The sequence below is a fragment of the Pieris brassicae genome, chromosome 2, assembly GCF_905147105.1.
Source record: "Pieris brassicae chromosome 2, ilPieBrab1.1, whole genome shotgun sequence".
Taxonomy (NCBI): domain Eukaryota; kingdom Metazoa; phylum Arthropoda; class Insecta; order Lepidoptera; family Pieridae; genus Pieris; species Pieris brassicae.
In genome coordinates this window covers 15,787,519-15,801,137 of record NC_059666.1, presented here as the reverse complement: position 1 = coordinate 15,801,137, position 13,619 = coordinate 15,787,519, and the positions used below count along the sequence as shown (strand labels likewise).

Sequence of the window (13,619 nt, the reverse complement as noted above, 5' to 3'; positions counted from 1 at the left end):
ATGGCCAGTCCGTGTGACCTTTTGATTTCACTGTGATATTGAGTTATTTTGTTTAAGTATTCTATTTACTTCTTTATGTTTATTTTCTTTAGGTCAAGGTTTATGTATAAATGATATTAAAATAACCGAACTTTTTGTTAGGTTCTCATAACAAAAAGTTACTTATAATAATTATACAAATATCTTTACTATATTGTAAATTTCGACAGGGCAGTAACGAGTCTACAAAACGTTTAATAATCAATCATAGAAATATGTATCCATTGTTGTACAAAGCATTCCACAAAACATAACATTCTTGGCTTCATTAAGACGCAAACCTTCACTAAATAAAACTCGTTTTATAGAGTTAAGTAGCTGGTGACTAGGAGCGAAATGTTTTCGCTTTTGTTTCAATGAGAAAGTTTTAAATAATTATTGCCGTAATGTCTTTGTGCTGCAAATTAACTTGCGCCATGTTTTAACTTCGTAATTATAACGCTGCTTAGGAATGACTTTGTGATATATTTTCAGAAGTTTTAAAGGAATTATGGAGATAACTTAGTGCTTGCCTTATATTTTCTTCTAGAAAAATCCTAACGGTTAATGTTAGGACGGCTTCTGTTATTGTACAACATCTATAGATACTGTCACAACAATAATTACTATAGGTCATGTTTTTTTAAACAAAAGGTATACATAATTCCTATTCTGGACATTGGAAATAGATCATTTAAATAGATTCAAAGATTTCGAAACTCAACAATATTCTCTATCGTTTTGTCAAACATGTATAAATCGTTCATAAAAATGTTTTATGTTAAAACACAATATAAAGCTAAATTAGAAAATACCGCAGCTATCAGGATTCGTTATATCAGAGTAAAAATAACAAAGTAAACATATTTATATAGAAAACCTCGGCAATTTTATAAAGACATCACAAATACACGCTATAAGGGGATAAATAAAGTCTTATTTCGTAACGGCCAGTGTTTTATTAGCGTGAACAAGGAAAAATTGTGCGCCGTCGGAAAGGCTGATTGATTTGTCGATGCCACCTCATTACAGCCTCCGGCAAGCCTTGTTACACATAAATATTAGCTAATATTATTGCCGCACTAATGCTTCTGCTGCTATTGTTAGTGAACTACTATATATTTTTCCTTATAAATATAAAATACATACTTTTATATAGTATACTTCAAAAAAAGTCAAACCTTTGAATTTACAAATAAATTAATTAATCTTTGTCTAAAACAAAAACTAAGAAACGAGAATCGATTCTAAATTTGAAAAGTTTAACTTCTTAAACAAGACAAAACATACTGTTACATCGCTTAGGATCTGTGACTTACAGAGTTGCCACGTGGCCAAGACCAAAGACCTGCAAAGGATTATAGCCTCTAGATAACATAAAAAAGCAAGCAATTATGGATGAATTATTTTAAAATTTTAATGGAAAACGCTGTACCGATATATCAAGTTTGTATTAAATTTAAACTTCAGTACCTTTTGCTAAGTTCTTTTTCAACTTTTTTATTATACTACCCTCAAATAACATAACGTCTGTTTAAAGCCAGTATTTTGTTAACTTATGGGGATAAATAAAGAAAACTAACTAAACAATTACTGAAATTCATTCACCGCACAATAACTTGAAACTACCCTGCTGATAAGGAAGCATTTCGAGTTCGCTTTCGTTCGAGCCGGCAATAAATTTAAGCGGCTATTAAAATGTTCTCTGTAATCGCGACCGTGCCATTGTGCTACTGTTATTACCCGCTCCAGATTTTAAGATAGCATTCTGGAAAATGTTTTTTAATGTTGTGTGAAATGTATCAAGTTTATTGGTATTTCGTAATATACAAGTAAGATGAGGGTTTCGTTTTTGTTGCAATCTATGGCCAATAGCAGTTTTAACAAAGGTTTTTTTAAATAAGCTATTTATGTAACAAAGGCCTATCACGAATCAGGGAATAGCTAGATTCTAATGTCTTCTTTGATCTTCAACACACGTCTAACAAAACGTTTATTTTTTAACGGCAGTACCAATGCCATAGCTTTTACACCGCACCGCCATGTTAGAGGATCGTTGATTAAGTCTTATAAAAATAGAATAAATTACAAATCTATAATGTACACTCTTGACGAGAGTCAAGCCCGACAAAGCGGGTACAAGTCTAAAACATTATAACTATTTTTGAATTTATGTATCCGAGTTTCTCAATACAAAAGCGGAAACAATATTAAATGGTGAATATAATGGCGGGATATCCGCTACAGACGAAGCGCAATCCTTTCTTTATTTCCAAAATATTTCTCAGCCGGCACTTATGAATCGGATGTCAGAATGTAGTTTAATGTTCGGAGGAAACTTGGCCAAAATATACGAATATCATATACGGTCTTACATGAAAGTCTGTGCCAGAACCACAGTGCATATAAAGTGGTAAAAATTACGGTATTTTTATAAAAATTATATTAAGGCCCTAAATATTTAAGAGACAGTAAACAGCCTACGTTGTTTAGGAAACATTATTATTAATATTATATAACACAAGTTATAAGTAGAGAAACTAATAAAAAAGGGGTTAATTCGTTATAAGTATACATATTCATTACAATTGTTAGAAATGACGACCCTTTTTAGTAAAAGATACCTGTGTAAGGGACACAGTAATCTTCCCATCTCTTCCATAATAAACAATAATAGTACATATACAACATTTTAATGCATATCTTAATAGACACTATATAATAATATAATATTCTAATGTTTTCTATATTTTTAATCTAATTTTCAGGTATTTAGATTATACTTTATTTATATAATTGTATATAATCACTGATTGGAATACTTACATGCTAAGTGAATAAGTTTCACTACACGTTTGATATAAACTATAGTGAAAATTTTATCTTTGCCTTAGATCACTCGCCGTACAATACGAAATAGCTGGGCGTAGTGAGAAATCTATGGCATAAATTATGGTTTGACTTATTTCACGTAAGGAATAAAATTATGTAGATACGAAAAATGTGGTACCGGCATTACTGTTACATATTTTAACATGTAGTAATTGAGACATAAAATGTAAGTTGCTACTGTCAATAATTTCCCTATCGTATGCAATAAAAATATTTTGTTGGTATTTTTTCACCTTAAGTTACTTTATCGAAGTTTTCATCTGGAAACCTCCTCATGTAGAATGTAGAATAATAATAGTAAAATATTTTTTCAAAACAGATCAGTAGTTTAAGTTTTTATTGAATGCAAACAATGCTTTTAATTATTTATTATTCATGTAGTATAATTATTATTTTCATGTATCTTTAATAGAATTTATTTCCAACACAAATATGCAGTATTTACAATATTCTTAACCAACAATTGATCTTTGTAAGTTTTATTTTCATCTTTAAACGTTTGTTTATTTATTTTAGTTTTTTTCTATATATGACATGTGTACATGTAATTGATGTAATGTATGCTCTGGTTTTTTAGTGTAATATGTTATCTGTATGTACCTAGTATATAAACAAATACTTTAAAAATCAATAAATAAATATATTTATTAAATGAATCCAATAATGATATATACAGGGTGGCCAAAAAGTCGTGGATTAAACGCAACTAGGGGTTAGATGGGGTCATCAGCTGCAAAAAATTGTTCTATAGGAGGTCCTTAAACTCGATCCCTGCAGTTATAATAATTTATTTTGCGTTTTTATAAGAAAATTGACTTGTTTACTAATTCTTTTATCGCCATTTTGTTCAGATTCGAATAAATCTACATCCTGTATCTTTTTTATAGTATATTAATTACTCAAATCATAACTTCTTGTTTACTTCGGACCACTCTGTTAAAAACAAGTACTCTACATAAAAGTGACCCTGTATTACAAGTTTTGGAACATCAATAGGAATTTTAAAAAGGTATTAGACATGGCCATGAGTGGCTCTAATTTCTTTCTAGGACGAAAAAATAATATTTACTACTATATTTAATCAAAAGGCAGACTGGATTCTAATAGTCATTAAAAAAGACATAACAAGAGTTAATTTTAGCACAAGTTTAATTTAATATAATAATTAAAAGACTTGTAACTTAAAGGCCTGATTAATTTTGCATCTCAACTAGAAGTTAAAGTTAAGTAAATTAAAGTAAATTTTAGATAATTAAACTAAGTTTTAATGCAATTATAATTAAACCTGTCTACACAGTAAAACAGGTGCGCTAAAAGCGGACTAACTTTAAACCACAGTATTGATTAATCTGAGTTTAACGTGTTTGTCTAAAAGGGAAACGGAGTTACGGGTTCGACTATATCTTTTCACTAATTAAGTAAATTGCTCAAATCATTTTTGCTTATATCCTTTGCTTTTTTAACTTACATCTATGTAAACGATAAGAACCTGAAGTGTGAATTATTGTGGTTGTTGTATTGTGCCACTGTATGTTTTTGGTGTTTCTGAAGTTAATAAAATAAATTACTAAAATACAGCTATACTTATTATATAATATAATATACTTTTTAGAATAGAATCCGAAAATTTAAAACAAAATGTACACGGGTGGAAAGATTTGTCTCTTAGCAACTAAAACAACCTTATCACTTTGAATCAGTATTCATTTGAGGAAAATCAACTAATTTGAGAAATTTAAGGAAATTAAATAATATGTTTATATAAAGATAATATGAATTATTGTAAGAATTATTCAGTTAATTTAAGATATTTGTTTTATTTATTCATGTTTCTCTCTTCTCTTTCTTGTGAATAATAAATAATATGTGTTAATTATTTATGATTCACAAAAAACGTTATATGAAATGTAAAAACAGATTCAAAAGCCCTTGCTCGTTTTAAGTGAAGCGTTTCACCTGAATTCGTGATAATATAATGAAATGCCTTTGACACTACTTAATTTATTAATCGAAGGGAAAATTCCGAGAAATTGATAAATAATTTCGACAATATTTAATTAATTAACATTCAATGATTTATAAGTATGAGAATGTTAAAAATGACCAGAAATGTGTCTTGTAATAATTATGTTCTTAGCTTAATTCAAAAATAATATCATAATTTCTGTTCTAGTTGTTGATATATTGAATTAAAATATATATTAGCTAGGGAATTTTCTGATTATTAAGAAAAGTTCAAAACAGTCAATTGACCGTTGATTTTTAATGTTGTTATTATTAATAATTGAGATTCCTTCTATTACTTTAAAGAATCAGAATTTATGTTGATTAGATTTGTTTTTTTATTATTTAATTATTTCATAATTTATAAACATTACTTAACGAATTAAGGTACAAATATTGTTACAACCAATCAGAGACGAGCAAGAGCCTCCAACGCACGGTAGTTCTGACCGAGCATTCAGTGGAGCATTTTTGTGATGACACGTTGGACCGAATTGGGTCTTTATCATTTGCGGTTAAGATTTTGATTGAAACTGAGATCGATGCCTTGAACTCGCTGCTCGTAATAATTTAAGCTAAAAGTGTTACCTATTTGTAATGTTAAAATGAATTAATATAAATTAAATACTGTACGATAATTATTCGTGTACTTTACCCACATGACGCCCACTAAGCCCGTTAATGACGATATCCATATCGATGGAGTGACGATATATCTCTCCAACATATTAAACAAAAAATATCCCAAAATTCTTTATAGTTTCAGAATTTAGCTTATTTTATATTTCTTTAGAGGCCAGTTTAGTGGCTTTAGGACAATCCACTGTAACCGTATAAGCAAGTGTTGTGTATTTTCTTTAGTGCATAGCTGACGTTAAAACTCTCGACCTTAACTGGGTTACCATTTAACTAGGTGAACTATTAAAATACAAAAGTATATTTTTTCAGGCTTCCTTTTTTTAGTTGGGGTTGTACCAAATTTCTTCAAAAATGATTTAACGACTTAAACTACCAATGCTTTAAAATTATATTTAGAATGAATGATATTACAAAACGCAATTAAGGTTACCAGTGGCTTCGGTACTATCAACTAGAAAGGACCATTTATAACAGACATGAAAAGACATTTTTTATCTAAAATTCTTAAAACTGCCTGATGCCATGTTCTTAATTTGTCAAAAACTTTGTCTCGCTGAAGTTACGTCGTTAGGTTCAGTGTGTACGCGATTGTACATTTAATCACACTTCAGCTTTCTTTTGTACTTAGTCAGAAACCTTATAGGTATTTTTTTAAGTTTGCCAAAATACAGTTTCAGTTTATGATAATCCAATATTTGTCTTGTCTTTACTTTTATAATCCATCTGTATTTTTAAGAAAAAAATGAATAATAAATTTAATTGCAAAGGTGTTTCACTCTTGTTTTAAATACATTGACAATGTTTATATGTAATATGATTCAAATGAAGAAAGAAAGATGGCGCCTTTAGAGAAACAAGCTTTATCGAGTATGGGTAAATACAGTAGCATGGATTTTATAACTAAAATACATACCTACCTTTACCTTAAGCTGCTTAAATCATTCTGTTTCTTGATACTGAAGATCCCAGAGTTTCTTTATAGACTCCATAAGCACCGCAATCCAGCGCATACTTTGTCCTAGACTTTTTGTATTTCAGGCACCTTTTGTCTTCAGTCACCGTGACCACGCACGCTGTAAAGCACGTGAAACGGCAGAAAAGTTTAAATTTAAAATGATTTAAAATAATTATAAGTTTATAATAATACAAATAGCTTTAATCCGGTTAAAAAAATTGTTTATATTGTATTTGTTTTCTTTCAATGTGTAAAAGCTATGTTTACCTAAGACAATACTTTGTCCTTGACTGTTTTTATAAAATTTATTTCCTTTTACTTTCTATATTCCATTGTTTGTGTTTCTATAATTTTGCAGTATTTATATAACATAAACATATACGTTAAAGCAGATCCTTTTATTTCTACTAAATCGTATTTCTATTATTAGAATGATGTAAAGGATGTCCTACATCGTTTATCTGCTGCAGTACATCGCAACAGGATATTGCATTGAAATTAACTCCAACACTACAACAGCTTCTTTGACATTTCTTTGAAGAAAAGCAATAAATGAAACTCAAATGCCCGCCTTCCACTACGAGCGGAACGGACCCATTACGGACTCCGCTACTCTCGTTACGATGACTTTCATACATGCCGTCTCCGCTTTGGTGGAATCACATGTATGAAAGTCATCGTTACGAATATAGCGGAGTCCGTAATGGGTCCGTTCCGCTCGCAGTAGAAGGCGGGCATTAGACTTATAAGGATTTACTTTTAAGCTAATAAGTGTTGTTAAATAAAAGATATAATTAAAAATACACTTTTTATTCCAAATTCATGCACATCTACATTTGTTCTCGCTAAGAATAACATTGTGATATTGTGCTATTTAAGTACCAAGAGAATCTATCCAGTCTGCCAATTTAATACTTTGAGTTAAATAGAAAAGGCAATAGTGAATCTTAGTGATTCCCTCGTGCTTCACTATTACTTTACTCTGTGAGTATAAACAGGTTTGCCGTATAAGTATTTAAACATTAGCGTTGATGTTATAGACTTTTATTTTGCATACAGGTACATATGTATCAAAATACTGCTACGACAAAACTAGTTATAACCAAGATGTACAAATACAAACAACATTGAAACAATGGCAAGTTTATATAAATATAACTCAACTGTTTCAATATCATCTATATATCTTATCAAATTCGTCGACAATGATTACTATAATTACGAATTAGTTATGAAAAAATAGTAATTCAATATACTCCTTTGAATTTTAAGGTTACAAGAAAGAATATTAATCGCTTATTACATTGCCTACCTTATTATAACTATATAAAGCTTCGCCATATAATTTCGTAGCACTACATCGTAGGTCCTGTAGCTCGGTTGTAAATTTACTATTTACTGTTCACTGGAAGTGAAAGTAAAAAAAAAACTAAATTTTTACCATCTTAAATTAGGAATATTAATAATGAAGCATTTATTAAGTTATTTTGAGAGCCATAACTTAAAAATGTAACCACTGTCGAGAACTACTTAAGTTAGGATAATACACCACAGTCATCGGCACAAGTGATTAGTATCAGCATTATTTCTTCTTATATTGCTTTTTGTTTATCATCAAATTTAATAAAATCTTTTAATAACGGAAGTGTAAGTATTTTCCTTAAAATATTAATTGTAAGGAAATTCTTCCAAGGTATCAATATTTGAGAATGACTCCAATAACCAAGAGAAATATCGAACATTATTGGATATTCGAAACATAAAACATCACTTCTGCCCTTGATTGTTCGCGTTACATTACATTATTATTGCTATTCATGATACAAAATATATGAAAAGAAATTGTCTTCTTACAAAAGATATCATACATTATTTCCCTATTCAGTCGTTTACAGACATCTCCCGGGTTCGTATACTAATATAGGAGTCTCAACAAGGTGCATTTACAAAGTTTTGTCGGAATATTGTGATATTGTATTCGGTAAGATATTTTACTTCGGAGAAAACTTTCAATTTTCGTATAAATTTCCTACTTCGTCGAGAATATTGTAGGGTATTGTTAGGTTTATACGAAGAAACGTTTATCTATGAAAAACAATTGACAATAAGGTACTTTGGTAAATGTTAATAAACAATCAATGGCAGTCCCCTGTATCGAGTTGTGACTTGTTCCATAGACCTTTAATATTGTATAAGCTGGTTATGAAGAGGATACCTAAACTCTAAGTTTCTATTATAAACGTAGTAGTTATGACAACTGAGTTCAGTTGTTAGTCTATAGCAACTAGGGGCTATGGTTAATATACCTTAGGGATTTTTTAAATATAAAAAGTGTAACTAATATTTTGCTAGTAGTGGTTTTAAACTATATAATATATCAGTTTCGTACAATAAAACTTTGATAAAATTCAATAATTAGACCTCTGGAGACAGATAATTTTTAAATTAATATTATGATTAAATACACTATTAAAATAAACCTTCCAACCAAGGAGATGTCAGGAACGCTCTATCTAACGTATGGGAGGTACCCTGATATCGATTTACTATGCCTATTCACACCAATCATACTAAAATCGGTTATATTAATAATTTATCCGATTCAATTTCACAAGATTGCAAGTAAATTTAAGTTCTTGATTCATAATGAAATTTACATTTAAAAACCTGTAAATAAGTTAACTTAATTCGTAATAAATAATATTGAATGTTTTATTTATATATTACGTACGTATTTTGTTTAATTTCTTAAGAGAAAATTTCGTATAGAAAAATGTTTAAGCAGAACTTGAATTGAATTTGATACATGTTTCATAATACCGACTATAGGCGAGGATCAGAAATAAATATGTAAGTAATTTAGTTACAAATTACTTTATTTTATTTAAAAAATACTTTTACCTTTATGTAGGTAATATAACAGTTTTTTATAGATTCTAAATGGTAAAAAAGGAATGTATTAAATTTTAGTGAGAGAATACATGTGTCACAACCATATCTGGCCCGGTGAAAACAAAATCATGAGGACCATTAAATATAAGGTTATTATTAAGTGAAACCATTAATCGTACAAACAATATTATGTATTCAAACTATAATGTAGTAAACTTGTTACTTACATTATCTATGTAATTCAAATACGACAAATTGGTGGAATCGCTAGCGAATCATAATAATTTCACGCTATAAATTTATTCAATTCATGTATGTATTTGAAAATCATAACATACTAATTAATATAATCAATTTATGATCATAATATGAATTCAGCTAATATAATTTTAGTGCGAATGATGTGAACAGGCTTTCGCTATTCGATTCCATTTGGAGATGTAATAAAATCTAATATTTACATTATAATATTGTATATTTATTATTTACACTTAATATATAACTATTTAGTTTAAGAATCCAAGGGTCCGCGTGAATATTAAAAAGTAGAAAGATGAGGAATTATCATAATGTATTTAAAACTATTTGAGAATCAAATTATGTATATTTTAATTAAAACTGTATTTTGTTATCTAGTGAAAACAAATATTTACTTAGTATAAAAATCTACGAATATACTTGACACTCATAAGATTTTTCTCTTAAAATAATTCCAGACTAGAAGGCTCTAACAAAGTTCCTTACGATACAACTAAAAATGAGAACAATAGAAAATGTTTTGAAACAGTCTGCAACAGAATTCCGGAGTCTGCAATATTTCATTTTAAAAACCCAATTTTCTCTCAAGTGCAATAACAGAAATCATAACAAATAGTTTAGGCGCATTTTATTCTTAACTATTATTTCGAACTTGGCACAAGTTTGTCATAATTACAAAAATTAGCATACACATATCATTATCAAAAAATACTAACACAGTTCTTGACTAGACACCTTTGCTAATTGTAGTTCACAAGTGATTAATTCAATCAAACAACCCACATTAAACGGAACGCAAATGGATCGTGCACTGTACACACTTTATATATACAAAACTATTCATACTCAGTCGCTTTATCACTTCGGTAGCGTCTAAATTGCCCTGTTTACGCGTTATCGTTACGCCGTCGTCGTCAGATGTCGTTAGCGTCCCCCACATACCCCTCGTCAGGGCTTTCCGAACATATATCAGACGCGCATTTAGCTACTTGTGGCAGTGGTTTTAGAACGTTTTCCGTACCTTCCCCCGGTACTCGTGTATCTGACGTTTGGGTATCTACACACCGAGTTTCCACTTGGTAACACCTACCTGGCGCTTCTATTCCCATTGGAACCATGACAGCACACGTTCCTTTCGGGTTCCAAGCTGCACATGGCTCTTGGGTGGCGCAACACTGCACTGGCTCGGGTTTATAACCTTCGGGCGGTGATGGCACGAATTCTTCATTATAATACACTGTCCCGTTTCCTACAAAAGCAATTTGGCGGTTGCGAGGAACTGGGTATCCCTCTAAAGTACGTCGCACATTTGTCCCGTCAAATATCTCGAAGTTACCACAAGGGGGTGGAGTCACGTTAAATTCTGTGTCTTTAGTGAACTTACAAGCGAGCTTTTGACCTTTTGGTCTATTATGAGGCAGTGTTTGGTAAAAGGGACCGACTACGGCATAATTAGACATCATTGGCGCTCGACATGGGTGTTTAGGTAGGCCGTAGTCAAAGGGATACCCATCACTGTCTAAAAAGCAGCCAGGATTAAGATGAACGTCAGCCGAATGTTGGTACATTGCGTTTTGTGGTAGACTCATACTGTTAACGGTTTGCTGGTCTTGCCAGGTGACTTGTCTTTGTACGGATGGGGCAGTAAACGTAGTCTCTTCCTCAAAGCCATCGGTTCCGGTTTGTGTTTTGTACACCGATAACACTGTATTCTCATTCTGAGCGTTGTTTGCAACCGTTTCCGCATCGCTAATTAGGTCGGGATTTCTGTCTACAAAGCCTTTCATGTTATTGCTTTGATACGTGTCGTTCGACTCGAATTCTCGGTTTGTTTGCACTGTATAATGCAATGAGTGGTGCGAATGTGCGTTCACTATTACGCTGCCGTTATTTTTAGGCAAAGAGCCATTACCTCGACTGGAAGGCAAAATTTGATTACATAACGCGACGTCCTTCCCACTTTCCTTCTTTTTGCGACTCCTTGTATCCGTTTTAAATTTTAATAATACGACCGTTATTATAACGATAAATAGTACAATTATTAGGAATATCACTGTTATAATCACTACTAAGTGTCTATGGGGAAATGTAACCACGATTACAACTGGTTCTTCTTTAATAAGAACTTTGATTGTATAATTCGTTCGAATCCTTCCAGCTGTATTCTCGGCTATACAAGAGTAGGTTCCATTATCATCATTACCGATGTTGTAAATGTACAGTTCACTTTTTTTGTCGATAACTCCGTTCTCAACGTAGAAAACATGGTGAGGCTCGGCGGCAGACGTCGAGTAATTGCGTATAAGTTGTCCTTGATAAAACCATTGTATTTTTGCCTCGGGCACAGCCTTGACTATACATTCCAGGGTTATATTATTTCCAATATTCGTCTCTATAAACGATAGAGTTGGTGAAATTTTTGGCAAGCACGCTAAATCGAATTCATCGACACTTGTGATTGTGCGTTTTTTCAGCCGGTCAGGTTGCGAGCAAATCGGCTCGACGGCGTGTGGCATATTGAAACTCGATAGCCAGCTATGTAAATCTCGCAAATGACAGTCACAATTCCAATTATTACTTTCCAGATCGATACCCCGCAACGTATCGGGAAACAAATTATCGCCTTGAATATTTGATAGCCTATTACCATTCAGTCGGAGCCATTCCAAGTGCTTCAATCCAGCGAAAGCCTCTGCTTCTATACTTTCAATTTTACAATTGCTCAACTCTAATGTATTCAGATAGGACAGATGTTGGAAGCAGTGAGTTTTTATATTCGTTATAGGATTGTTGTTCAAAGAGAGTCTCATTAGGGATGGAAAAAAGACAAAGTTGCTGGATGGGACGACTGTGATGTAATTATTGGATAGATCTAACTCGACTAAATTGGCGAGGCCCCTAAAGGCGAAGTTATCGATTTTCTGCAACCGACATCTCTGGAGATATATTTTCTGTAAGTCTAACAAGCCGAGTTTGTGGAATGCCTCCTTTTGTAGGACTTGCAAATCATTGCCCGTGAAGTCTAATACTTGTGTTTCGGAGTCTAGCGAATCGGGGATTGCTTTTAAATCTTTGTCTGTGCACTCGACATATCGTTTGCCGTTTTTCCACTTGCAAACACACTGGGAGGGGCAAGCGATAGCCGGGACCAGTATACAAGTGCTCCACAGGGCGATCAGCCGCACGTCTAGACTCCGTTTAAATTTCATATTGCCTCAAGGCATCCGTGAAACAGCAACAAACGCTTTCATTATCTGAAACAAAGAAATGAAAATAAAATATAGCTATTATTTTTTTCGTGGAGTATTGTTTTTATACTTGAATGGTTTTGCTTTGTTATCTGAGATCAATAGAAAAATTTGGACCATCTGCTTGGAATATACTTCAAGTTGCGATCATATAAAAAGTTTTAAAATATGTAATGGGTATCTACTATAATTAATATTGGTATAACTTGCTTTGCTTTAAAAAGGATTCATTATAACAGAGGAAACTTCGCCAAAAATAAGTTTAACCTTATGATTTTTAAGACAACACGAATTGATGAGCTTTTGTGTAAACGACCAAAGCAATTTTAGCCTTATTAATTAAGTTATTTTGTATTTTTCAGTGATAAATTAAAACTAAATGCGCTATAGACATTGACAAGGGTACGTTACGGTACGTTTCAGTTTAATATTTTTTTAAAGAAATTTTAAATATTCATATTTCGAAATACCATTTCGTAATATATCATACATAATAAAATTAATATAGTAAATTCCATTAATTTTTGAACTCAAACTGTTGATGGTCAGAATGACCTACATAGTCTATCTAATTCTACATAGTCAAAGCTTATATATAAGAGCTTAGAGTCTGCAAAATCATTTACCACACACGTATATTCGTATTTTGTAGTACGTTTTTCCATTAGAGCGTTGAGACTTAAGTAAAGGTGACAAACTGTCAAGAGCTCACT

At 31.6% G+C, this 13,619-nt stretch overlaps 1 protein-coding gene across 2 annotated transcripts in view; it reads right to left on the bottom strand.

The window, feature by feature from the left end:
• Positions 1–7,348: 7,348 nt before the first annotated feature.
• The window catches only part of LOC123720677, a 44,520-nt gene continuing 38,249 nt past the window's right edge, over positions 7,349–13,619 (bottom strand). For both annotated transcript variants that reach the window (XM_045677382.1, XM_045677383.1), the window contains exon 2: positions 7,349–12,912. In XM_045677382.1, the coding sequence (XP_045533338.1) occupies positions 10,573–12,867 (2,295 nt within the window). In that variant the 5' untranslated portion in view covers positions 12,868–12,912 and the 3' untranslated portion in view covers positions 7,349–10,572. The remainder of the gene's footprint in view (positions 12,913–13,619) is intronic.